The following is a 25,919-nucleotide window of genomic DNA, read 5'->3' as shown; positions in this document are numbered from 1 at the left end:
TTGTGCTGCCCAGAAAAAGGTACCAGGACATCCATAACTCTTTGTATTTGTTGTGTCATATTGTCCTAATTCAAATTGTCCAAATTATTATGACTCTAATTGTATTACTATTTGTATAACCATTTTATTACTATTAAACTTCTAAAATTTTAAAAACAAGTGATTGGCGTTTTTCACAGCTGGAACACCAGCCCCCCCATCCATTCCCCCCATCCATCCCCTCCATCCAGCCCCCCTGCCCAGTTCTGTGCTGGTTAAACCCCCTCCCCACCACCAGCACAGCCACGTGTGTAGGAGGGTCGGGGGTAGGATGGTCAGGATGGATGGAGACGAGAGATCTCTGCAGCCAGGTCAGGAACTTGGGGTTTATTGCAAAGGGCCTGGGAGCAGGGCCCTGCTGGGAGCTGCCAGCCACAGCTCAGAGCAGGCTGAGAGGAGAGAGGGGTAGGGAGGATGAGAGGGTGAGAGAGTAAGGGAGTAAAAAAGGTAATAGCGTAAAAGGGTAAGAGAGCAAAAGCCTAAGAAAGTGACATTCCCATTACAATACAATAAATCTTCTTCTGTGTTGAATATTCTAATTCTAAGTAATTTAGTACAATATACAAATCCTATAGCATTTACATACAGCTTATAAGAATCATTACATTACCATACTGTGTTACATTTTAAACCCTAAAAACTCCTCTTTGGACCCCTTCTGCAAAGCTGGCAGGGTCTGCTCTGCCCCTTGGACCTGTCTGCAAGCAGAGGGTGTTGTTCCATCAATAGGGGATTACCTTCAGTCTGCCACACCATTGTTTTCCAGTTGTTCAGTAACTGAGGGATCTCAAAGCTTGCTTTCATTTCAATCTCACTTATAGTTTCCATATTCTCAAAATCTTTTGCCAGGCAATCATATTTATAAGGCTTTCCTGTTTCATCTTCCTCAACACACGTGCCTGGCCAGAGTGCCCCTGACACACAGCCCCTGCACCCCTGGGCCTGTCAGGGACCTGCCCTGTGCCCTGTCCCCCTCTGCCACCACGCTGTCTGGTCACATCTGAGGGGCAGTGAGGGCAGATGGGCACAGGGGTGTGCCCAGGAGAGGTGAATGGAAGGAGGGGATGAGCTGCCAGAGCTGAGGGAGCTGGAACAGGCTCAGGGCACAGGGAAAGCCCGGCTGGACGGGCCAGGAGCTCGATCCAGCAGGAGCAGGGAATGGCTGCTGGCTGAGGGGATTCCAGCCCACGCTCCTGCCCTCCCTTCCATGACGAGCGAGGCAGCCGGAGCATTCGCATTCCTCTGACAATATTTGTGGCTCCCCAAATACCTGAGGGAGATGTGGTATTCCTGCACCAGTCCCACGGCAAACAATAGTGAAAACCCTTCTCTGTGAGCTGCCCTCCCTTCCCAGCGTGCTATTCCCATGGATCCTGTAGCTCAGGAGCAGCATTTCTGCATGGGGGGTGTTGACAAGCTCTGACCGTGCCACCATCCCTGCCAGTCCCTGCCATGATGGGAAAGCATTCCCCTAAAACACCCCAAGGGAAGCCCCCCAGAAGGATATTTCTGTCTCCAAGTCTCCCTGAGCACAGATCCTGCCTGCTGCACTCACACAGACCGTGCTTGCCATTAGAAAACATTAAAAAAACCAAGTTTGGGCTTTCCTGGGGTGATTTAAAATTCCCGTATTTAGCTGCAGTGTCACAGAGAAAGGGAAACAAATTCAAACCCCACACAGAGCTGGAGGCTGGCACAGCTGCTCCACCTCCCCACCAGGCTCCAGGGCAGGGTTTTCACAGAGCAATCAGCCCCATTCCTGCTTGGTTCACTTTTCCAGGTGATGAGGACCTGCACCACACTCCAGCCTCTTCAGAATGCCTCCTGGGCCAAGGCAGGGATGGACCAGGATGGTGCCCAGTGCCAGCTCCTCTGCCACACCCAAAACACCAACACAAGCCTCCACAGGGCCCAGCCCTGCTGCCTGCTGCCCCTTTGGGCACATGTGACATTGGAGGTGCCACCAGGAGCAGTGAGAACCTCGGGATGAGCCTGCAGAGATGCTCAGGAAGAGTGAGGAGTAACAAGGACCAGCAGTGTTGGTCCAGTCCCACAGCAGACACAGCGGTGGCAATGACTGGATGTGGCACTCAGCACTCTGGTCTGGCTGACAAGGTGGGCATTGGTCACAGGTTGGACTTGGTGACCCTGGAGGCCTTTTCCAACTAATTCTGTGATAAATATGATAAAACACATCACCTCCCTTGGAGTAACCACATCAGCGTGGGTCTGGCTCTCTCCTCTGTCACATCTGGGGGACAGGAGACACCACAGAGCTGCTGGTGACATTGCCCAGACAGCTGGGAGTCAGCTCTGGGCTCCTGGTGCCTCACTGCCTGCTCTGGCACTGCCAGAGCTCAGCAGGACGTGTGTTTGTGGGCAGACAGCAGGGAAATGCTCTGCTGAACCTTTTACCCAGCCATCAGGAAAGGAGGGAGGGTGCAAAGGGCCACCCCAGCCCTGCCAGTGGCTCAGGAAAGGGAATTTCTGGGCTTGGAATGGGAATTGTCCATCCTCATCTCCACACTGCCTGGGAAGCAGAGAAGGGATGAGTTTGCCATTCACAGCAGGAACAAAACTTCTTATTCCAGCCCTGGGTCATTGAGGGGACACTGCCCTGCCCAGAGGAAGGGCTGGAAACCCTCAGAGCTGTCCTGACACACAATGTGGGTCCCTCAGTGCTAACCACAGCACACCTTGGGGTGTGTTTCCTTAGGAATTGGAGCTTCCCCAGCGCTCCTGAGCGAGCAGGATGCTCTGCTGTGGAACTGGGCACTTTCACAACGGGGTCAGTACAACCCTGAAGGACACAATTAATGCCAATCTCCACGGTCTGGCAGAAATAGCCCGTGTCAGGAAGTGGGAATGGCCTTTTATGAGATCACAGGTCCTGGTAATTGGAGTAACTGTGTTGATATAACAGCCTGAGACTGGAAGGCATTCGATTCATCTTGCACCACCTTTTAATGAATAATTAGCACTCAACAAAACCAGTGCACCTTCTGCTAAGTGGATTAAAACTGGTCACCTGCTGGAACTAAAATGTGGTTACATGGGGAACTCACCACTCTGGGGCTTTCTGGTGAGCATCACATGCTTTTCAAAGCAAAACTGAGCCAGGAGGAGGAAAAAAGCACCTTCCTGGTGCAGACTGCAGAGACAGAAATGGGGGAATCAGAGATGGGGATAGGGACAGCCTGGTAAATCAGCGTGGTGCAGCCTACATCCTTGGCTACAAGGAAAATTTTAATCTGTGCATTGAGAAACAAAACACAGAGGATCAGAACATGGCACCTGAAAAGTGCTTGGGCTTTGTGCAGCAAATCAGAGGTAAATACCTCTGAGCCTCAGCAGTGTGACCTCAGGGTCTGTAATCCCTGCTCCAGCATCTCTCATCCCACTGTGCTTCCTCAGCCCTGGCTCCTCAGCTCTGCCACTCACCTCAGAGTTTCCCAGTGGCATTCCAGCTGTGCTCTGTGGCTCCAAATCCTTTTCCATGGCCAGCCCAGCCCTGCCCTGTGAGCTCCCTGCAGCCCAGCACGGCTCCCTGCCCGTTCCTGCAGCACCTCCCTCCCTCTCCGAACACGCTCCGTGCCCGTGTCCATGTCCTGGGCAGCCAGGCTAACAGGGCTCTCATTGTCCACAGCACTTTTTCCACCTCTGAGGCACAAGCTGTGAGTTTGCTCCTCTCCTGCTGCCCTGCTGCTCGTTAGCTTTGCTCTGAATGGGCAGCTCAACCCAGCATCCCAACCAACCACTCTGCTGTCAGCTCCAGCTTGGGACAGTGTCCTCTTGGACCACTCTGGATGTGGTTGTGCCAACCTGGATGTGTTTGTGGCACTCTGGATGGGGTTGTGGCACTCTGGACGTGCTGCCCCAGGCACAGATGCTCAGCAGAACTCCACAGTGAGGGTAAAGGGCCCTGGAGGACGGGCTGGCTGGGCGTGGGAGCTGGGAAGCAGCCCAGGTCCTTGCCACTGCCCAGGAAACCTCAGGAATGTCCCAGCCGGGTGTGCTTGAGGCCCTGAGCCACATCCCAGCCTGCAGCACAGCTGGTGGGGTGTTTGAGAGTGCTGCAGAGTCAAAATCCTGGGGTTCTCTCCAGTCCTCAGCCTCAGCCCTGCTCTGGTGAGGCTGGCATGGGTGAGAGGACCCAGCCAGGGTCCTCTCAGGGCAGGGGACAGCCCCACATGGCAGCAGGAGCTGTGACACTGCTCAAACTGCTCCCATGCCAGCCCACTGGTGCTGCTTGTGCCAGTGGGTGATGGATCAGAGGACAGAGTGACCCTGACAGTGACTTACAGCCAGGCACTGTCCCCATCACTGCCCTGCATCCTGCACAGGGGCTGCCCCTTCCAGGACTGTCCAAATCATGTGTGTCCTTCAGCACTCACTGGGCACACAGCAGGACAATCAGTCTGCCCCACCAAAACCCCAGTGAACAGCCAGCAGAGCTGGGAAGGGGCAGTCCCTGCTGAGGCAGATCCATGGGTTTGATCAGCACAGGGCATCCCTGCACACAGGGATGACATCCCAAGCCACAGCAGCAGGAAAAGGCCAGGCCATGGAGGGATGTGCTCGGCAGCAGCAGCCTTGGACACACCCACGGGGGCCATGGAGCATCCCAGGCACTGACAACTGGGAGGACTCAGAGAAGAGCAGCACTGGGAAAGCCGCCAGCACAAGGCAGAGGAAGCTCGCTCTGTTTATCCTTCCTTGAGAAGGTTAAGGGGTGACACAGCCACTCTCTGTTGATGTCCCATGCCGGGACATCCCTGAGAGCATGGGGTCAGGAGAAGGTCTGGTGAGTCCCATGCCTTCAGGGCTCCATCCCTCCCGTTGTCCCCAGGGCCCCTCACACACACACACGGCCCTTTCGCAATCCCGCTTTTCCCCTTTTCCCGCTTCCCGGCAGCCCTGGAGAGCCCGGAGCAAACATGCACAGAGCAGGGGAGCCCTGACACCCCCACCCTGCTCAGGAGGGGACCTGACATGGGTCAGAGCTCCGGGGTCTGACAGGGCACATGGTGCCACAAACTGGTCACAGAAGCAGCCCAGGGTCACCATAGGAATCTGGATTTCCTGGCAGGATTGGTGTCACTCCCAAAACTACAACCTCCTGTGCCTGGGAGCTCACTGCCCCTCTCTGCCCACCCACCGTGTGTCCTCATCCCAGGCAAGGACAGGGATCCTGCTGCAGAACGGGACAAAACAGCGTGCGGGGCTGGGGCTGCACTTCTCTGACAACCCAGGTCCAGCTCCTTTGGGCTACCTGATGTCCCCATGTCCTGCTGTCACCCCCTATTTCAGGACAGGTCCCAGCACAGCTCGTACCCTCTCCCAGCCCCCCAGGACACAGCAGGGCCCTCAGCAGAGCTCTGCCCGCCCTGCTCTGAGCTGCCCGGGCTCGGGAGAGGCAGCCCGGGGAGGAACCGGCTGCCGGCAGGAGGGAAAGCCCCGGGAGGAATGCGCAAACATCGCCCATCCCCAGGGGCAGAGGGGCGGGCGGGGGGCCGGGGGCAGTGGGATTGGTGTCCCAGATACCCTGGAGCAGGGCACCAACCTTCCCGAACCTGCTGGGGACGGGACCGGCTCAGCTGCGGGCTCCTGAGAGCGGCAGGGAAGGCGAAACGCCAGCCGAGACGAATCATCCCTTCCAGCCTCCCGCCCCACATCCTCCATCCATCCATCCTCTCCTTCCATGAGCTACAGCATGTCCGCTCCTCATGGAAACCCTGACACTCAGGACTTCCATGTGTAACCCGCTGCTCTGCCCGCAGCCCGCACGCTTTGGGGTGCGGTACAGCCCCAAAACCCGCCCGGCACGGACCGGCATCGCCGCCCTCAGCCCCGCACCCGGGACACCCTCAAGGCGCCCCGGCCCCTCGAGGCGCAGCCCCCGCCGCTCCCGGGACAGCCGGGCCCCGCGCGGTACCTCCGGGGTGCCGAGCCGAGCCGAGCCGTGCCGAACCGAGCCGTACGAAGTCCTGCAGTGCCGTACCGAGCTGAGCCGTGCAATGCCGTATCGTGTCCTGCCGTGCCGAGCCGTGCCGAGCAATTTCGGTTGGTGCCGCCGCGCTCCGCCCCGGCCCGCCCCGCGCCGTGCCCGTGTCCGGGGCCGCCCCGGCCCGCTCCGAGCGGCCCCGGCCCCGCCGCCGGCACGGCCCGGACGGGCCCGGCCCGCCGCCCCGCCATGGGGCCGGCTCCAGCCCCCGCCCCGGCCGGGCTCGGCTCCAGGCCCGGCCCCGGCCCCCCAGCACGGAGCTGCCCGGCTGCTCCTGGGGTTTTGGCCGTCCCGTCCCCACCCAGCCCTCTCCTCACACTAGGCTGGAGAGGGAAGCAGCCAGGAATGGTTCGCCCTGGGTGCCCTTTTCCAGAGGCTGCAGTGGGGTGGATGGACAGATCTCCCCCTTTGGTCATCGTGCCTGTCCAGGGCAGGCTGTGGCCCCCAGACCCCCCGAAAAAACCAGGAAAGCCCTGCAGGGTTGGGGCTGTGAGCTCACATTGCCGGTGGCTGGAGGCTGGAGAGCAGCTGGGATGTGTGGGGAGCTACTTTGTTTGAGGGGACACAGCAACAGCCAGTGTGAGATGTGTGAGAGTGTTTGAGGTTTGAGGGTGTGACAGGGATGTGCTGGCACCCCAACACCTTCCCCCAAGAAACGAGCCATGGTGAGAGCCCAGCAAACGCTTTATTGCCAAGGACAGCGCTTCCCTCAGGCCCCAGGGACAAAAATAGAGGCTGCCCCACCACAGCCCATACCAGATCAGTCCATACAGACCAGCAGGTCCTCATCAGTGCTGAGAGCCAGCCCCAGCACCAGCTGCCCAGTCTAAGGCCCACAGGGCATGGAGAGAGCTGGGCAGCCCAGCCTGCATGACAGGGACACTCCTGTGGCACTAAGGCACCGTGCTGTGCCCCAGGACCACAAACCCAAACACTGCTCAGGAGCTCCTGCAGGCCTGAGGATGCCCAGCAAAGGTGCAGGGTACCCAGCAAACAGTTGGGGTGGCACAGAGGTGACCAAATCCCTTGAGCAGCAGAAATAGCTCTCTGCTACCCAGGCACCTCACAGCCCTGCACACACCCCAGTGACATCCTGCTCACCCCCATGTCCCCTCCCATGTGTACCTGGCCTGCTCCAGGTGCCCCTCTGCTCCCGCTTGCTCAGGCCGATGCTATGTGGGATGGGGGGCTCAGCCTGGCCTGGGGCACTGCCTCCCTGTGCCCTGTCATCAGAGGAGTCGTCCCAGGAGCTGAGAGCCAGGAGAGCTGCCCCAGGCCACGGGCAGGGCCACAAAGCCCAGCTTGCTGTAGAAGCTCAGCTGCTGCCTGTCGGAGTCACTGACCTGGCAGAACACTCCCCGCGAGCCTGGAAGGGAGGTGAGAGTCAGGGCACTGGGGCTGGGGACACAGTGACAGGGAATCAGTCTCTCCCCTGCCCCTTTGTCACAGAGTGATGCCCTGAGACACAGCCCTGCATGTCCCCAGTGCAAGGGGAGGGGACAGTGCCCGGGAGCACTGGCAGGGGACAGCTCCCAGCACTCGGATGAAGGGCAGCACTCAGAGGTCATGCTCACCATTGGCCCTGAGTGCACTCAGCAGGCAGAGGGCCAGGCTGCGACTGGCCCCAACATCCAACACACGGGGGGCCGTGCCCAGCTGTACCAGGGAGGGGAAACGCCTCAGCACGGGCTGGGGCACTGCCAGGGGCTCTGTGTGGAAGAAGAGCACTGCTTCCTCCAGGGCATCCTGCGGGAGACAAGCACAATGAGGGAACCCCCTCCACCTCTCCTATCCCCGCTCCAGATGTCCCCTCACCTGTCCCAGAGCTGCCCCCCCTGTGCCCAGCTCTGGGGGGTACTTGTGCCTGATGGCTGGCAGCCAGCTGCTGTCTCGCTGCTGCAGGAAGCCTTCGGCGTGGAGTGCTCCGGCTGCATAGCCACAGGGGCCATCCTCATCCTCCAGCACAAAGGTATACTCAGGGCTCAGGCTGAGGAAACTGCCCAGGAGTCTGCCAGGGAGAGGGGGAGCATGGCTGAGCTGAGCCTGGAGTTCCTGGGAAGCTTCAGAGCAGCCTTCCTCTTCATTTCCCAGCTGGACAGCACACCCAGCACCCACTGACCACCCCTCTGAGACCCCTCAGCCAAGGGGGGCCATTGCAGCCTCCAACACCTCAGAGCAGCCTCCCTCTTCATTCCCCAGCTGGACAGCACACCCAGCACTCACTGACTGAGACCCCTCACCAAGGGGAACCATTGCAGCCTCCAGCATCCAGGACATCCACAGTGGTGGCTGCCATGTCCCTGGTTGACATCAGCATGGGGATGTCCCTCCCTGTCCCTCCCAGTGAGGCCACTGCCAGCCATGGGGCACTGCTGGTTCCCACAGGGACACCAAGAGAGGCCATCCCCTCACTCCCCAGCCCTGCAGCATGTCCAGGAGGGAGCCTCAGAGGGGCCACATCTCACCTGTCACCGAGGAGATCCGGGTGGGCCACGAGGATCTCTGCCACTTTGGGATCGCAGTCCAGGCTCTCGCGGCACATGCGGTAAAGCTCTCCCTGGAAGAGCCAGATCCGTGTCAGCCCTGGCTGTACCTGCCATGCCACAGTGCCACCACCACCTTCTGCTGGCCTTGGGCTCGTGGCCACAGCACAGGCAGCCTTCAAACCAGAAATTGCCATTCCGGTCAGGCAATCCTGAGAGCAGCTGGTGGAGCACCAAAAACAACCCTGAAACTCAGGGCTCCAGAGAGCCTGAGCACAGCAGGACACCCCCAAATGTCCTGGTCACAGTTGAGTTTGCTGCTGCAAACATTCTGATAAAAGCCTTGCTCCTGAAAGGGGAGGCTGCCCTGATCACCTAAAAACAGAGGCAGGGCCGTGCCCTGCTGTGCCTGTTCCTGCCACGGGCTGATGGGCTCAGCTGGCTCTTCCTCTCAACATTGTTGTTGTCAAAGTTCAGCCTGAACAAACAAGCTGCACTCGTGTCTGTGCTGGCTGGATTTGTGGTGCTAGCCTTTCCTTGAGCTGGAGAGGAGCAGGGTGAGGGACAGGGGTGCTCACTGCAGGTACATGGGAAAACTTTGAACATTTTGTCTCTCCATATCCAGCTTCTCCCTTTGCCTCCCTGTCCCATCAAGAGCTGGCACCAAGCAGGTCACAGCTGACAGAAACTGCTGCTCTCCAGCAGGGAATCACCCCATAACCTGGATGGGTGTTTGAAAAACGGATTTGGAGATGGATCCCCACATGCTCTGGCAGTGCCCAGAGCTGCAGACTGGGGAAGGCTGCAGGAAGTTGCCATCCACACTTGTCCTATTCTGGATTTTGCCTGACATCTGCTCACAGCCAGTGCTGGAGATCAGCACTGGGGCTGCTCTGCAGATCATCCACAACCTGGCAACCCTGCCCTGTGCTGGTTTATCCATGGCTGAGGGGGCTCCCTCTCCTGCTCTGCCCAGGCCCCTGTCACAGAGAGGTGGGTTTGCTGAGGCCACAGCACATTCTCCAAGCCAGTCTCTGACATGCTGCTGACCACAGCCCCAAAATCTGCCCCAAAATCTGCCCTGGAGCAGCTGGCTCTGAGCAGAGCTGGACAGAGGGACCCACCCCACACTGGGAGCTCAGCAGCAGATGAGCCTGTAACTCATTATTTTATGGGCAGAACAAGCCACACAAAGGCTCTGGTAGGATCCCCCTCCATGCCACAGCTCCCACCTTGTCCAGGGGCAGCAGCGGGCGCAGCAGGTACAGCTGGCTGGACGGGAACAGTGGGGGTGGATGGTAGAAGAGGTCACAGCTGTTCCCCACGGGCAGCAGTGCCTGGAAGAGATACAGCCCATCAGTTCATCCTGGCTCCAAACCTCATCCTGGATGCAGCAGGAGAACGGCTCTGAGACTCCTGAAACCCCAGGAACCACAGCTGAGGCGCAGAGGCAGCTCTGTTTGCAGCAGCTCAGCAGTAGGGTTGGGATGGTGACTTCCCAAAAGCCCCTCAGCCCCAGAGGGAGGGAGGGAGAGCCCCACTCTCACCTGCAGCTCTCCAAAGAGGGCCCCACTCTCACCTGCAGCTCTCCAAAGAGGCCCCCACGGCGCGCCCAGGGCTCGGCGTCCCTCCCCAGCAGCATCGGGGCGCTGATGCTCTGGCACCCTGGAAGCAGCAGGACACAGACACACCTGAGGTGAGCAAAAAGCTGCTGGGCAGGGGGAGATCAGCCTCTGCTGATCTCCAAGGAGCTGCTCCCCAGCTGTGCAGCCCAGGGTGGTGAGAATGTGCCCTGCGTGCTGCTTCCCTAAGGAAGGGGCTCAAGGTACACAGATTCCTCTCACACTGAACTTGGGGAGCTGCTCAGGTCATCACCTGGTGAAAGTTCTTGCTTTGTAAGAGGTCACAAGGCCCCCAGAGCAACCAGGGAGCCCCAAACTAGAGGAAAATTGTGCAAAGTGATGCACAGGCATTCAAAAAACAGCCCCACCTCTCACCCAGGGCATTGCTGCTCCCAGACCCCTTTTTCCACACAAGCTAAGGGGTCTTTGGGATAAAAGGGCTGAGGAACCATATCCTAGAAATAGCTGTGGGATATGGTGAAGATCTGCTCCCTCCCTGGCAGCATTCCCAGGGCCATTCCTGCAGGCAGAGTGTGGGGAAGGGCAGCCTGATGGCTGTGGCATTCACATTCTCTGAACATGGAGAGAGATAATTCTCTCTCACAGGTTTTTTCCTGGAGAAGCACAGAAAGAAGAGAAAATAATTATTAGCAGAATCCAATTACCAAATCCCTTCAGGTTAATAATCTCCCTAACACATTCCACATGTGCAAAAACAGCAGGAGCAGCAAGTAGAGCTAAGAATTGTTTTCTCTTCATCTCTCTCTCTGTTCAGAGAATGTGAATGCCACAGATGGCGAGTGGGGCTGGGGGTGATGAGGGGCACAGCCAGACCCCCAGGCAGGTGGGTGAGCCAGGGCAGTGCCCATACTTACAGCCAAAGCAGCTCCCCCAGGTGCCCTTGGGGTCAGGGTCGCACAGGAGGTGACCATCTGCAAAGGAGGTGAGCACGGGACAAGGGTCAGCAACAGAAAATACCAAATATCAATATAAGGGGAGGTGAGCTCCAGTGGGGACGCTGGCACTACCAGAACCCCAAATCTCTGTGCTGGGTCCCAGACACCTTCACCTCCTTCTTGGGGAAGAGAGCAAGCACCAGGTGTGCCCTCAGTGCTTCAGGGTACTGGCACTCTGATGGAGCCCCACATTTCTCCTCACAGAGAAAAGCAAGGCACAATTCTTCCCAAGAATATTCTTATCACATTTGCTGTGCCTATGTTTGTACCAAAGTAGAATGCAACATGGAGATTTTTTAGGCAAAGTGATGGTGTTTTGTTTCCTTGGCCTATCACAGCCAGGTGTGTGTGTGTTGGGACTGTTGGGTGACAGTCATGAGATTCTGGACAGGGTTGAGTGCTGGGCAGATTCAGTTTAGATGCAGTATAATATAATATAGAATAATATAGTATAATAATTATGTAGCCTTCTGATAAGATGGAGTCAGATGCATCATTCCACTCCCCTCACTGGGGGTTGCCTGAAAATACTCTACTCAGACAGGGCCAGGTTTGGATAGATGTGATGGGGCTAGCAGGGCTGGCAGGAATGGCAGGGCTGGCATCAGCCGTGTGTAGGGGGATAGAATATAAGAAAATAAAGATAGTGTAGAAAGTAATCTCACTCCTAAGGAGTTGCAGCTGGGCCAATTATCAAAGATTAGGAGCAGGCCTGACTTTAAAAGGCCACAGCTGTAACCAATGAGAAGAAGAGTGCTATAAAAGAGTGGAGTGGCTGGTTGACAAGGGAATTGGAGTCAGTTGGTGATTTTGTGAAGAGTCAGTGCTCTGAGGAACTACCCATGAGAAACACCAAGAAGATATGAAACTTTTTTGGGTGACAGTCATGAGATGCTGGGCAGATTCAGTTTAGATATAATGTAATATACTATAAAATAATATAGTATAATAAAGTAATTAATTAGCCTTCTGATAAGGTGGAGTCCTCCTCATCAATTGTTGGGGATTACCTACAAATACTATACTCCGACACAGCTGGGTTTGGATAGGTGCGATGGGGCTGGCAGGAATGGCAAGGATGGCAGGGAATGGTAGGAATGGCAGGGGCTGGCATCAGGCACGTACCCAGCCAGAGGACGAAGGCACTGGCAGCCAGCAGCAGGTTCCGGATGTCCCACAGGTAGGGGTGCAGGTCGTAGAGCAGCGCCCTGCCGGCCGTGCTGACCAGGCGGCTGTGCAGGCGGCACGTCCGGGCGCAGAGCCGCTGGAAGGAGCGAGCCCGGCCCCGCCACTGCGTGACCTGGGGACACACAGAGCCTGTCAGACACCTGGGGGACACCTGTTTCACACTGCAATGCGAGATGTTTTCTATTACCATCTGTATGGCAGATTATCTTTTGTCAAGTGGGCAGTTTGCCTTATCTCTCTCTTTGAGTGACCACATTCACACCTCCCTTGGGAGGGGACAGCTGCTGATAACAGCTATTGAATATCACTGCATGACTGATAAGAACTACAGCATCCCATTGGGAGACGTGAGCCCAGAGGGAGGAGCCAAGCATTCCTACCCAGATATAGTCCAAAGGTTTTTGAGACACCAGCACGGCTTTCTCAACGGGATTGCCCAGAGCAACAGCAGCTGTCTCTCCTTCCACTGGATCTTCAGAGGAAGAATACATCCTTCTCTACAGGACCCCCTTGCTCCAACAGAACCACCCCTGACACTGCAGGAGGGCTGAGCCACAATTCCAATGGGACTGCCACCAACACCCTGACACACAGGGTGTCAGGTTGGATTCTGACTTTGTCAATGTTGTTCTAGTGTACTGCATTATTTTATCTTTTTTTTTTTCTTCCCTATTAAAGAACTGTTATTTCCTGCTCCCATATTTTTTGCCTGAGAGTCCCTTAGTTTAACATTTATAGCAATTCAGAGGTCTGGAAAGAGTTTACATTCTCCATTTCAGGGGAAGCTCCTGCCTTCCTTAGCAGACTCCTGTCTTTCCAAACCAACACAACACCCCAGCCATGGCAGACACTTCCCAGGAGCAGCCTTACCCCACAGGCATCAGGAGCTGTGTCCGGGACCCCCACGCTGAGGCTGTTGGCTCGCAGCCACCGAAAGTGCTCCAGGAGCTGCTGTGCCAGAGCTCCGTGCTGGTAGGGCAGGTAAAAGAGCTCCACCAGCATCCGCATCTCCTCCAGGGTCAGGGGTGATGTGGGGCTGGGCACGGCCTCCTCTGGGGTCAGTGGTGCTGTAGGGTGGGGTCTGGCCTCCTTTGAGGTCAGTGGTGCTGTAGGGTGGGGTCTGGCCTCCTTTGGGGTCATTGGTGCCATAGGGTCAGGCTCGGCCTCTTCTGGGGTCGTCAGGGCTGTGAGGGTGGTCCTGGGCTCCTCTGGGGTCACCTGGGATGTGGGGCTGGTCCTGGCTTCCTCTGGGGTCCCCTGGGATGTGGGGCTCGTCCTGGCCTTCTCTGGGGTGACCTGGGATGTGGGGCTGGTCCTGGCCTCCTTGGGGGTTGTGGGGCCAGACTCAGCCTTCTTTGGGGTTACCTGTGATGTGGAGCTTGTCCTGGCCTCGTTAGGGGTCATGGGGCCAGATTCAGCCTCCTCTGGGGTCACCTGGGATGTGGAGCTGGTCCTGGCCTCCTTGGCAGTCATGGGGCTGGTCCTGGCCTTCTCTGGGGCCACCTGGGATGTGGGGCTGGTCCTGACCTCCTTGGGAGTCATGGGGCCAGATTCAGCCTCCTCTGGGGTCACCTGGGATGTGGGGCTGGTCCTGACCTCCTTGGAAGTCATGGGGCCAGACCCAGCCTCTTTTGGGGTCACTGATGCCATGGGGCTGGTCCTGGGCTCCTCTGGGGTCATCTTTGCTGTGGGGCTGGTTCTGGCATCTTTGGGGCTCATGGGGCCAGGCCCAGCCTCCTCTGGGGTCACTGGTGCCCTGGGGCCAGGCCCAGCACCAACCTCATCAGCCAGTGGGGCTGTGGCACCAGGGCTGGCACCATCCCCAGGTCCTGGGGGTGTCTGGGGCACATCAGTCCTGATGGCCTCAGGCTGGGTGCTGCTGGGAGAGTGGATGGGGCTGCCATCCCCTGTCCTGGCATCACTGGTGGGCAGGGAGATGTTCTGACTGGTGTTGGCCCCACTGCTGGAGCTTGTGATAGGGCTGGGGAGGGTCTTGGTGGCCTCTGTGGTTCCTGCAGACTGGGCACTCCCATCCATGCTGGGCACAGCAGAGGGGGGCTCACAGCTCCCTGGGGTGGTGAGCTGGTGGCCAGGGGGTGTCCTGGCTGAGGTCACCTCCCTGCACCCCTCCTCTGGTGCCTCTCCGCAGGGCTCAGGGCTGTGCTGGTCTGCCCCACCAGGAGCAGAGCTGTGGGGCTGAGGGTCAGGGGTGCCCTCCTGTCCTCCTGCTGTGCCAGGCTGCAGCTTTGGTCCTCCCTTGAGGCTGACACTGGGCTGTGCTGGGGTCCTTCCTCCTGCCAGAAAGGAACAAGAGGGGGGAAGCTCCTTTGGCACCTGCATGGAAATGGGGCAGGACAGTGTCAGGGACCTCCACCCCTGATCTGCCAGGACCCTGGGCTGGGCTGAGGCTGTGGCTTTGCAGAGGCAAACATTGCAAAACACCAAGCTCACCCCTGGCTGACCTCCTCCTCCAGAGCTGGCCCAGGCTCTGTTTGTGCCAGCCAGGGAAACCCTCTGCAGGCTGTGGCCATGGCAGGAGCACCCATGGGGCAGCACAGCACAGCTGCCCACCATGGCCTGCATGGCCCTGCTGCCACACCAGTCCCAGACCCTCCAGATGGGCAGGGTCGGGCTCCTCACCCCCCTCTCCAGGGGTTGAGGGATGCTGCTCATGCAAATCCATTTACCTGACTCCAAGGCCTGCTGGTTTATCTCAGCCACCCAGTCATGCAGAGCCAGCTCCAAGGCTTCCTGCGGGCTGTAACTTCCATCCTGAGCTCCTTGGCTGTCCCCCAGGGCTCCCTCCATTCCTGAGGAACTGCAGCTCATCAGCCTGGGCAGCCCTGCAGGGCTGGGCATGCACAGAGCTGCCTTAGGCACGGTGCCAGGTACCTGTGTGCTCAGGGTGGGCACAGCTCCCCAGCTCGCTCCCAAACCAGGCGCCCAGCGTGTGGATGGGGATGAAGTTGGCCTGGAGCTCACAGTTGGGGTTGAGGAGCAGCCCTTGGAGCCTGGCCATGAGGCCAGGAGCTCGGCCCATGTAGGGGCCCAGGAAAACTCGTCTGCAGTCGTAGTCGTTGGCGTAGAGGTTGTCCCAGATGACGGGAGGGCGCCTCAGGACGGCCTCCACCTCCTCCAGCAGCTCTGCTGACAGCTCCTGGGACACCACCTTGGGGCCTGGGAAACACAGGGGACACGGGGTCCAGCACAGACACACAGCAGGGACACAGCCACCGAGATGAGGTTGTGGTCACCATAGTGAGGAGAGCAGAGCCCCAGCTCAAAGCCCTGTACACCCCAGTGAGAGGCACCACAGCGGGGTCACTGTCACTGCTGGTGGCTCTCCCAGGACAGCCTGTGGCCACATGGAGCCACATTTCTCCTCACAGAGAAAAGCAAGGCACAGTTCTTCCCAAGAATATTTCTAGGTTTCACATTCTCTGAAGCTCAGAGAAAGGAAAAACAATTCTTATCTCATTTGCTGTACCTGTGTTGGTACAAAAGTAGAATGAAATATGAAGATTATTTACCCAAAGTGATCGGGTTTTGTTTCCTTGGCCTAGCAGGGCCAGGTGTGTGTGTGTTGGGTCTGAAGGCTGAGATTCTGGGCAGTTGAGCGGTTGGCAGATTCAGTTTAGATGTAATGTAACATAGTCTAATATATATCATAATAAAGTAATATATAGTATTATATATTACTATGACTACTACTAATAATTATATTATTATATTATAATTATCATATTATTATTTTTATGTAATTGTATTCATATAATATATAATGTTTATATATTTATAATAATATAATATATATTATATTATATATAATATATTATATATTATATATAATATAATTATATAATTTATAATTTTATGTTTATATTTAAATGAGATTTAAATATCTATAAAATATATTAATATATTTAATCTATATTTAATAGTAATATATTTATATTTATAAGTATATATCATAATAATTATTATAAAAATACATAATACTTATAGAAATATAATATATAAGAATATAAGTTTTCTATATAGTATATAAATATATACTATATAGAAAACTTATATTCTTATATATTATATTTCTATAAGTATTGTGTATTTTTATAATTATTATGATGATAATTATAATAATTATAATATTATTATATTAATTAAATAGTATATATTATATATTACTACTAATAATATACATTACTAATCATATATAGTATTATAGAATATATATATAATAGTGTATAATAAAGTAATTAATTAGCCTTCTAATAAGGTGGAGTCCTCCTCCTCATCACCTGCCATGGGCTCAGCCTGTTTTTATGGCCACACCCCCAGAGCTGGTCCTGGCTCACCTGTCCAGATGACAGCGATCCCTGGGAGCAGCTCCTGCCCAATGGTCTGCAGGTAGCAGGACTGGCTGGGGCTGGGAGAGCACAGTGAGCTGCAATATTCTGGAGAGAGAGCACAGAGCATCCCCTGGGGGCTGGGGAACAGGAGGGGAGGGACTGCCAAGATCCTGGACTAGTCCTGACACCTCAGAGCTCCCCTGGGAGGGTGAGGAGGCTGGGAGGGGCTGCCAGGATCATGGGCTAGCCCTGAGGTGGCCAGAGCTGCCCTGGAAGGCTGAGGAGCCCAGGCAGAGCTGTGGGAGCTGCCAGGATCATGGGCTAGTCCTAGCCTAGTCCTGAGGTGGCCAGAGCTCCACTAGGAGGATGAGGAGGCTGGGATGGGCTGCTGGGATCATGGGTAGTCCCAGTCTAGCCCTGAGGTGGCCAGAGCTCCCCTGGGAGGGTGAGGAGCCCAGGGAGAGCTGTGGGGGCTTCCCGGGCACTCAGCTCTCAGCAGGGTCAGGGGTGCTGCCCAAGGGCACCCCAGTGTGAGGGGGCTCCCCACTTTGGGCACTGGGGCTGCAGGCAGTACCTGTAGGGCAGAAGAGGAAGACTGAGGGCTGGCCCAGCTCCTGGTACACCTGGTTAGCCACAGAGGCCTGAGCCTGTGCCAGGGAGGGGAAGACATCTCTGTCAGCCTGGCACATGCAGGGGTCGATGTCGTCGAAGAGCAGCGCGAAGGAGCGGCACCCCAGGGCGGCCACCTGTGGGCACAGACAGGGGCTGCTGGGACCCCCGGGCAGCAGAGACCGCCAGGGAGCTCCACAGGGGCATCTGGGCATGGCACAGCACGGGGCAGCTCCTGCCAAGGGAGTGGCAGCTGCACATGGAGCAACCCCACCATGCCAGCAGCTCTGTGCCCTCCCTGGGGAGCCAGGGCTCTGTGCCACCCTCAGCACTGCCCAGCAGCTTCTGGGGCTTGGCTGTTCCTTCTCCTGCACCCATGGAGCCCTCAGCTCTCTGTCACAGTGACAGGGACAGCACATTGGCCACTGGGCAGCCCAGAGCAGCAGGAGGGGTTCACACCCCCATAGCAGCCCACGGGGTGGGCACAGGGGGCACACATGGGGACCCATAAACACGTCTGAGTGGGCACAGGGGGTATCACAGACATCTTTTATGAAAAATCCTTTCCTTAGTATTTTTCCTCCTGAGAAGCTGTGAGGCCTCAGGAACAAAATGTAAACATTGATTATCTGCTGCTGTGGAATGCAACAGGGGCATCTCTGATTGGCTCATGTTGGTTGTTTCCAATTAATGGCCAATCACAGTCAGCTGTCTTGGACAAAGAGTCTGAGACAGAAGCCTTTATCACTCTTTCCTGTTCTATTCTTAGCTAGCCTTCTGATGAAATACTTTCTTCTATTCTTTTAGTATAGTTTTAATGTAATATATATCATAAAATAATAAATTAAGCCTTCTGAAACATGGAGTCAGATCCTCGTCTCTTCCCTCATCCTAAGACCCCTGTGAACACCGTCACACAGGGGGCACACATGGGCACACATGGGCACACATAGCACATGTGCCCCTGGCCTGGGAGCAGTGGGATGAAGGAATGGCCCACGGTACCTGCCTGAGTTTTTGCTGCAGCAGGAGGCGATCCCCAGCGCTGGAAAACACCATGTCCTGGCCGGCAGAAATAGCGAAAATAAACTCCACCCCCCGTTCGTGGGCAGCCCCGATGAGAGACCGCATGCGGGCTGGGGACAGAGCACAGGGGAACTGTGAGAGCTGGGAGGGACAGGGGACGGGGATGGGGTGACGAGGGATGGAGGGGGACGAGGGATGGAGGAGAGTAAGGGATGGAAGGGGATGAAGGACAGAGCAGGACAAGGAGTGGAGGGGGACAAGGAATGGAGAGAGAAAAGGGATGGACAAAGGATGGAGGGGGATAAGGGGTGGAGGGGAAAGAATGATGGAGCAGGACCGAGGAATGTAATGGAACAAGAGATGGAGGGGAATAAGGGGTGGAGGAGGACAAAGGATGGAGAAGGACAAGGGATGGAGGGGAGTGAAGGATGGAATGGGACAAGGGATGAAGGGGAATAAGGGATGGAATAGGACAAGGGATGGAGGGGGATAAGGGTTGGAGAGGGAAAAGGGATGGAAGGGAATAAGGGATGGAAGGGGAAAAAGGATGGAGCAGGACCAAGGGATGGAATAGGAAAAGGAATAGGTGGTACAAGGGATGGAGGAGGAAAAGGTATGGAGGGGAAAAAAGGATGGAGCAGGACCAAGGGATGGAATAGGACAAGGAATGAAGGGGAATAAGGGATGGAGGGGGACAAAGGATGGAAGGGGAGAAGGGATGGAGGGGGAAAAGAGATAGAAGGGAAAAAGGATGAAGCAGGACCAGGGGATGGAATGGAACAAGAAATGGAGGGGAATAAGGGGTGGAGGGGGACAAGGGATGGAGGAGGACAAGGGGTAGAGGGAGAAAAAGGATCAAGCAGGAAAGGGATGAAGGGGGACAGGGGATGGAGCGAGACAAAGGATGCAGCAGGACCAAGGGATGAAACTGAACAAGGAATGGAGGAGAATAAGGGGTGGAAAGGGACAAAGGATGAAGGGGAATAAGGGATGGAATAGGACAAGAAATGCAGGGGAATAAGGAATGGAGGGGGAAAAGAGATGGAAGGGAATAGGGGATGGAGAGGGACAAAGGATGGAACAGGAGCAAGGGATGGAATAGGACAAGGGATGGAGGGAAATAAGGGACGGAAAGAGAAAAAGGACTGAGCAGGACAAGGGATGGAAGGGGCAGGGGGTAGGGGGAGAGTGAACCCCAGGATTGTGAAAGGAAGGAGCTGAGGTCACTGGGAGGGGAGAGGCTCCAGGAGGTCCATTCCCACTCTCTTATGACACAGAGGACTTTTGGCAAGGGTCTGTGGGCCTGGCTATACTCAAGCACATTGCCTGAGACCCACATGGGAAGCTGGGTTGTCCCTTAGGCAATTCCCCATGATGGGCACACTCTGGGAATCTTCTTGCCCTTGGCAAGGTCTGGGGGCCTCCCTGCAATGGGCAAGGTCCTGGCAGGATGGAAACAGCTGTGACACAGCCCATGCTTTCCCCTGAGGGGCCCAGCAGAGCCGGTACCTGCCTCATGCTCTGTGTAGGGCTCTCTCCAGAGCAGACGGTGCTTCAGCTCATCCTTGGGTGCGTACATGTAGCAGTTCAGCCCCCGCTGCTGCAGCCTGGGCAGGGAGAGAAAGGAGTCAGCCAGGCTCCCCACGGGCTCTTTGCACAGCCACAGGGAGGCAGAGAGCTCAGGCAGTGCTCCAGCGCTGAGCTCTGATGTTGGAACCCAGGAAATTCCTCTGGCTGCCCTGGAGGGCTCCAGCCCCTGCCCAGGGGGCTCAGAGACCTTGGCACAGAGCCCAGGACCCCTGTGCCTTTGATTTAGCCCTTGGAAAAAACAATTACCAACGTTATATGAAGAATTACAAGCCATGAAAGGTTAAGTAGAATGATAGTGAATTTATCACCGGCTGAAAAATAGATTTTTGGGGTTTTTAGAATGGGGTTCAAGAGGCAAGATGGAGAGATCTGGGCATGTCCAGCCTTTCTCCTTCTTCTTCTTGGCCTCCATCTTCTGCTGTGATGGTGGCACTTTTGGATTGGTTTAGAGTAGAAGCTCACTGTCTAACATGGGTGATAGGTATTGGGAAGTTATGGTAAATAATGTATAGGTAGTTTTTAGTATAAAAAGATAACACTGCCTCTGAGGTGGGGAGAGTGCCTCTGACCTGCTGAACAGACCTCAGCAGGACAAGAAAAATAATTTTATAGATAAGAAACAATAAACAACCTTGAGACCAAGAAATTAAGAGTTTTGACTGCTTCTTTGACCACCAGGCTGGGAAAAGAGACTTTCTAACTCATCTTGGGGTCACTCTGAGCAGCAAAAGTCCTGAGACTAAGGTTGGTGTCAGACACCAGCAGGACGTGCCCCCTGGGAGGGCAGACCCCTCCCTCTTTTGGCACTTCTGCATGGAAGCCATCTGATATATTAATTTGATTTTATTTGTCCTCCTCAGCAAACAATGTTTTACATTTCCCCACAGTGAACAGAGTAGAAAGCATTGGAGGTATCTCATTATAAAAGTTCCTTATTTTGTTTCTTTCTAGATAAGATACCAATGGGCATGTCACCCTCATGTGCCACATGCCAGTGCAGCACCAGGCAGGAACTTTTCATTCCTGAAGTATTTAGAATATCCCAGCTTGTTTTCCTTCCATTTTCTGTATCTCAGGGAGCTGGGGGTGCTCAGGCTGAAGAAAAGGAGACTCAGGGGTGCCCCCATCACTCTGCACAGCTCCTGAAAGCTGCCTGTGCTCAGCTGGGGCTGGGCTCTTTCTCCAGCAGCACTGACACAACCAGAGCACACAGCCTCAAGCTGTGCCAAGGGAAATACAAGTTGGATATCAGGGAAAAGTTTTTCACAGAAAGGTGATAAAGTTCTGGAATGTTCTGCCCAGGGAGGTGGTGGAGTCCCCATCCCTGGGTGTGTTTAACAAAGCCTGGGTGTGGCACTGGGTGCCAGGGGTGAGTTGAGGGGTTGGGGCTGGGTTGGAATCAATGATCTTGGAGGTCCCTTCCAACCTGGTCATTCTGTGAATTCTGTGAATTCTGTCCCTGCACTCTGCTCCTTAATTACATTGTCACTGCCCACACTGTCACCTCCTTTTTATTAATTTCCCAGCCATATTTCCCTCTCCCTTTCCCTATTGGTTGAGGTGTTTGAGAGGTGCAGAGTTCCTGAATCACCTAATACAGACCCCTTGCTTGCAATGTGCATTCCCCCCTCTCCTCTTTTTCTTTGTCTCTGCTCTTTTTCACCAAATCCAGGAATTTAGCACAGCCTTGGGTGAGCAACAGTCTGTGTCAATTAGTGGAATTCCTATGGAATTTTGTTTACTCCTATTGCTTTTTACTGATGGTTTTTTTCAAATATCAGTATCTGGGTTTACCTACCTGCAGGCATTCCCCCCTCCCTTCTTTTTCTTTGTGTCTCTGTTCTTTTTCTCCAAATCCAGTAATTTAGCATGGCCTTGGGTGAGCAACAGTCTGTGTCAATTAGTGGAATTCCTATGGAATTTATGGTTACTCCTATTACTTTTTACTGATATTTTTTTCAAATATCAATATGTGGGTTTATCTACCTGCAGCCCCACAGTTTGTTTGTAAAGCCACCTCTCTCTCATTCCTTTCATTAGTACAGACCAGCTCTGAATCCTAACTGCATCATCAGATGGCAGAATAATTAATAATTTCCACGAAGAAACTGTCTTTTAACCCTGGAGAAATGCGACTCTAGCCTGTGTTTTGTCTATTTCTGGTCTTCTCATCTGCATCATGTCTCATGCACCGGGATGTGCAGAGCCCCAGCACCACCTGCCGGCCCCTTGTCCGTCTGTCCGTCCGAGAGCGCCGGGACAGGGGGACACTGCAATAATGAGGGCCCTTGGCTGCCACGCCACCTTCAGAGAGGAACATTCAGGGTACTTGCCATTGAAAGAGAAGTTTCCTCTGATCCATTGACCAGGGTCTGCCATAGAAACCTGGAAAAGGGAGGGGAAAAAAGGCAAAATACAGTAAGAGCCGAAATGAGAGATGTGGGACTCCAGGCAGCTCTCTAAAATGCAGTTTATTCCATCCGGGGTCATGGGTGACAGAGCTGTGCCTACAGCTGTCAGCTCCAGCTGCAGGCAGGCCTGGAGACCCTGAGTTTAGGTTACAATGCATTCTATACTTTTCTTTTGGTTACAATGCATTCTATACTTTGCTTTGCTGAGCATCTTCATTCAGTAGAACCAATCTATGCCTTAACTTTTATCTCTAGCCTATCATAACTACTGTAATTACCATATTCATGTTACTGTTCTCCAATCACTAAAAGTTAGTGGATTACAGTTTAAGCCAGAAGATGTTTTTCAGTTTTCTTGCAGTGGAAAATTCTGAGACCTTTTTTCTACTTGCAACATTTGCTGACTTGTTTGCCTGTGCTCTCTTTGTGCTTGGTAAAAACATCTTCTTGTTTGGGGTGGGTTTATCCTTTAAGCCATAAAAACCCTTCTAACTAACACAGCCTTTGCCTCCTTGGTTATCCAGTGAGACTGGCTCAGCAATTCTTTTCTTCTATATCAAAACTTGCTTCCATCTCTATTCCTTCATCAGATTCTTCATTCAAAAATCTTTCTGCTAAGCATCTGTGAGACTTTCTTGTCAAACTTTCAACAATGCAGTTTTTGGAAAGTGCCTCAGAAGTTTCTCTGGTCTATCCCTGAATTCCAGACTTGCAGCACCCATTCTGCCTTTGGGATCACTTCCAGGGAAGGCCCCTTCCTGTTCCTGCATGTAGGAAGGTGCAGAGCTGTCTGCAAAGCCAGGGAGAGAGGACATCCAGAGGAACACAAACCCCTTCCCCTGGGACAGGCTGATAAATTTGTTTGGAGAAATGCAGATTTGACAGCTCCTCAAAGTGGAGGTTAAAGGGAACCTGTCAGAGTCCCAGCACAGAGCTGAGATTCAGCAAGAGAAGAACCTTCAGCCACTTAAATTCTCTTCAAGACCTGGCAGATGCAAGGTGAAGTCTCACAGAAAATCCATTATGTCTTGGACAGTGATGAGAATTGGCCATCAAGGTATCTCCCTGCTTTCTCTCTGCATTGTGGGCAACTTCTGAATCAATCACTGCAATTTCCAGCAGTCAGGGCCAAGGGCAGCAGATGCTGGGAAGTGACAGCATTCCCAAAAGTGGGTGGTGCGCAGGGGCAGGCTGCACTGACCCCATCAAGCTGGGAGGAAGGACCAGCTCTCCATGAGGCCAGTGTCACCTGCATTTTCCAAATCAGTGTCCCAGAGCTCACCTGCCCTCGTTCCCTTGGCTGCCTTGGGCAGGAGCCCACCCTGCAGCAGCCCTGGGCAATGCTGAGGGGGTTGGCACCACAGCAACACCCACTCTCCATCTGTCTCCTCTCTGCTGACACATTTCCTACCTGCCTGAACACCTACATGGTTATTCCATATATTTTGAAATAATATAAAATCACTTTGCTATCCATCCCCCACCCTGCATGAGGCCAAATTTGTGGCAACTCAAGAATCCCTGCAAACATTTCACCCAAAAAATGTTATTTCTGTGGTAAATAATTTGCTATTTTGAGATCCCAGCGAGGTCCCCAGAGTCCCTGTATGGCCCCTGCAAGTGACACTTCCACAGCACGTGGGCTGCCAAGGAGGCCACTCAGCAGAGTTCTCCTGGAATGGATTTGCCAGCATCATCCCTGTCCTCCTTCCCAGGTCAGCTCTACTACACCAATGATTCACGTCTGAATCATGCCAGCCTCCCCACGCCTGCATTTCCTGTTTGTTTTCCATCCATTTGCACGGTGCTGCTGCTCCCTCAGGTGGGGCAGAGGGCAGTGCCCGTCCCGGGGGTGCTGCGCTGCCAGCAGGAGGGCAGAGGGATCTGCCAGCTGCACGGGGAGCTGGGCATGTGGGCAGGGAGAACACAGAGCTCTCCCTGGCCAGCTCTGGGCACGGCTGCCCCATGGGCAGGGCGGGCACACAGGGAAGCGCCCCTGGCTCCAGGGCAGCCAAGAGCCCCGTGTGGAGCTCTGGGGCCGAGCAGAGGCTCCCTGAGTCCCTCTGGCTCTGCTGGGGTGGCTGCAGGGTGAGCTGGGGAGTGCTGGTCCAGCCCCCTGGCAGAGATGGGGGTCAGTGCAAGGACCCCACTCCCACCTCCCCCCCAGCCTGGGGCCCTTCCCGACCCCGCTTCCCTTCGGGGGAACGCCCTGGGGGGGCCGGGCAGCGGCCCCGCAGGGACAGACCTACCTTCCACCACGCCGCAGAGGAAACGCGGCCGCTCCGCCATCCCCCGCAGGAGCGGCACCGGCGGCCGGGGATGGGCGCAGGGTGCGGGGACGGATGGAGGGATGGAGGAGGGATGGAGGAGCGAGCAGAGGGATGGAGGAGGGACGGGGGAGGGATGGAGGAGTGAGCAGAGAGACGGAGGAGGGATGGAGGAGTGCGCGAGAGGATGGAGGAGTGAGCGGGGGGACGGAGGAGTGCACGGAGGAGTGCGCGGAGAGTGGAGGGGAGTGCGCCGGGGGATGCTCGGAGAGATGCGCGGAGGAACGGAGGAGTGCTTGGGGGATGGATGGAGGGGGAGCGGGGGTTGAAGGAGTGCGCGGAAGGATGCGCGGGGGGGATGGCAGGTGCGCAGGGGGATGGAAGGATGCCCAGAGGGAAGGAATGTTCGCTGGGGGATGCGGGAGGGATGGAATGTTTGCTGGGGGATGCAGCGCTGACGGGAGGGGACGGAAGGATGCGCGCAGAGCTCCGCGCAGGGGCGGCTCCACCGCCCGCCCCCCCCGGGCCGCGCTCGCCGCAGCGCAGGGGGCGGCTCCGCGGGTGGGGCTGGGGGGCGGAGCCGGGGGGATCCCCAAAATCCCTGCGGAGCGCCTGGGAGGCGATGCTTGGGCCGCAGTCGCTCCCGGTTACCGGGGCCCCGCCCGGTGCCCACGGCAGCCCCGGTGCCCAATGTCCCCAACCGCGGTGTCCTCCTGGTGCAACAATTCCTTCTCCCTCCTCTGAGGCTCCCCGGGAGCCCACACCCCAGAGCTGATCCCGAGGGGTGGATGTCATCATCTCGCTGTGCTCACCACCGAGCTGGCACCTGCCCTGGCACACCCTGATGCCAGGTCCGTGCCACCGGGCCGGCCCGTGTGCCCTGCAGGTGGCTCAGCTGTGCCAGGCTGTTTGCCCTGTGCCCCCTGAGCTCCTCTGGCCCGCGGTTGTGTCTGTCCCACGGGCAGATGAGCTCCCTGTAGAGCCCAGCCTGCACACGGGCCGGGCTGTCTGACACCACCACGTCATTCTGTTCCTTCTCAGAGCACTGGGTCTGTTCTGTTCCAGACCACTGACATCAGTTTCAGAGCACTGATGTCATTATTCTGCCCGGGTTTGTGGTCTGATCTTTCATCTGCCTTGCACACTCTGGTTTTGGTATTGCTGTGGTTACACCCCACGGCTGTTTCTGACACATTGATCTCATCTCAGCCTGGGTGATCTTTACTTTTCGTGCCTCCAATTCTCCTCTCCGTCCTGCCTCGGGGAGGGTGGGGCTGTGAGCAATTGCTCTGGGATGTTTCAATGTGAGCACTTAATTGGGGAATGTCATTCCTAAACCAGGGCACCAGCACAATTCTGTCACCGTGCAAATGTG

At 55.4% G+C, this 25,919-nt stretch overlaps 1 protein-coding gene across 1 annotated transcript; it reads right to left on the bottom strand.

The window, feature by feature from the left end:
* Positions 1-6,720: 6,720 nt before the first annotated feature.
* LOC128948556 (protein O-GlcNAcase-like) lies at positions 6,721-25,056 on the bottom strand. Its single transcript, XM_054293317.1, has 19 exons — positions 24,527-25,056; positions 22,200-22,251; positions 19,786-19,883; positions 18,256-18,386; positions 17,216-17,387; positions 16,648-16,746; positions 15,185-15,469; positions 14,980-15,102; positions 13,914-14,586; positions 13,535-13,814; positions 13,163-13,417; positions 12,230-12,404; positions 11,024-11,080; positions 10,106-10,191; positions 9,759-9,863; positions 8,509-8,600; positions 7,859-8,051; positions 7,618-7,789; positions 6,721-7,409 (listed from the first exon to the last, which is right to left on the bottom strand). The coding sequence occupies exons 1-19, from the start codon at positions 24,564-24,566 to the stop codon at positions 7,273-7,275; spliced, it is 3,225 nt and encodes a 1,074-aa protein (XP_054149292.1). The 5' UTR covers positions 24,567-25,056; the 3' UTR covers positions 6,721-7,272.
* Positions 25,057-25,919: the final 863 nt, after the last annotated feature.

The sequence above is a fragment of the Melozone crissalis genome, unplaced genomic scaffold (assembly GCF_028551555.1).
Source record: "Melozone crissalis strain CALT ecotype California unplaced genomic scaffold, PUWL_Pcris_2 ptg000132l_1, whole genome shotgun sequence".
NCBI lineage: Eukaryota > Metazoa > Chordata > Aves > Passeriformes > Passerellidae > Melozone > Melozone crissalis.
Note: the sequence above shows the minus strand (reverse complement) of the source record. Positions and strands in the feature narration are given on the sequence as shown.

Bases quoted from the DNA above. Each gene is read 5' to 3' on its own strand.
- LOC128948556 (XM_054293317.1), bottom strand. From the start codon at position 24,566: ATGGCGGAGCGGCCGCGTTTCCTCTGCGGCGTGGTGGAAG. The intron at 18,387-19,785 runs GTACCGGCTCTG...CTCTGTCCCCAG, and splicing joins CTACACAGAGCATGAGGCAG to CCCGCATGCGGTCTCTCATC. The intron at 13,418-13,534 runs GCCAGGACCAGC...ACCCCAAAGGAG, and splicing joins CCCAGGGGACCCCAGAGGAA to GCCAGACCCCACCCTACAGC.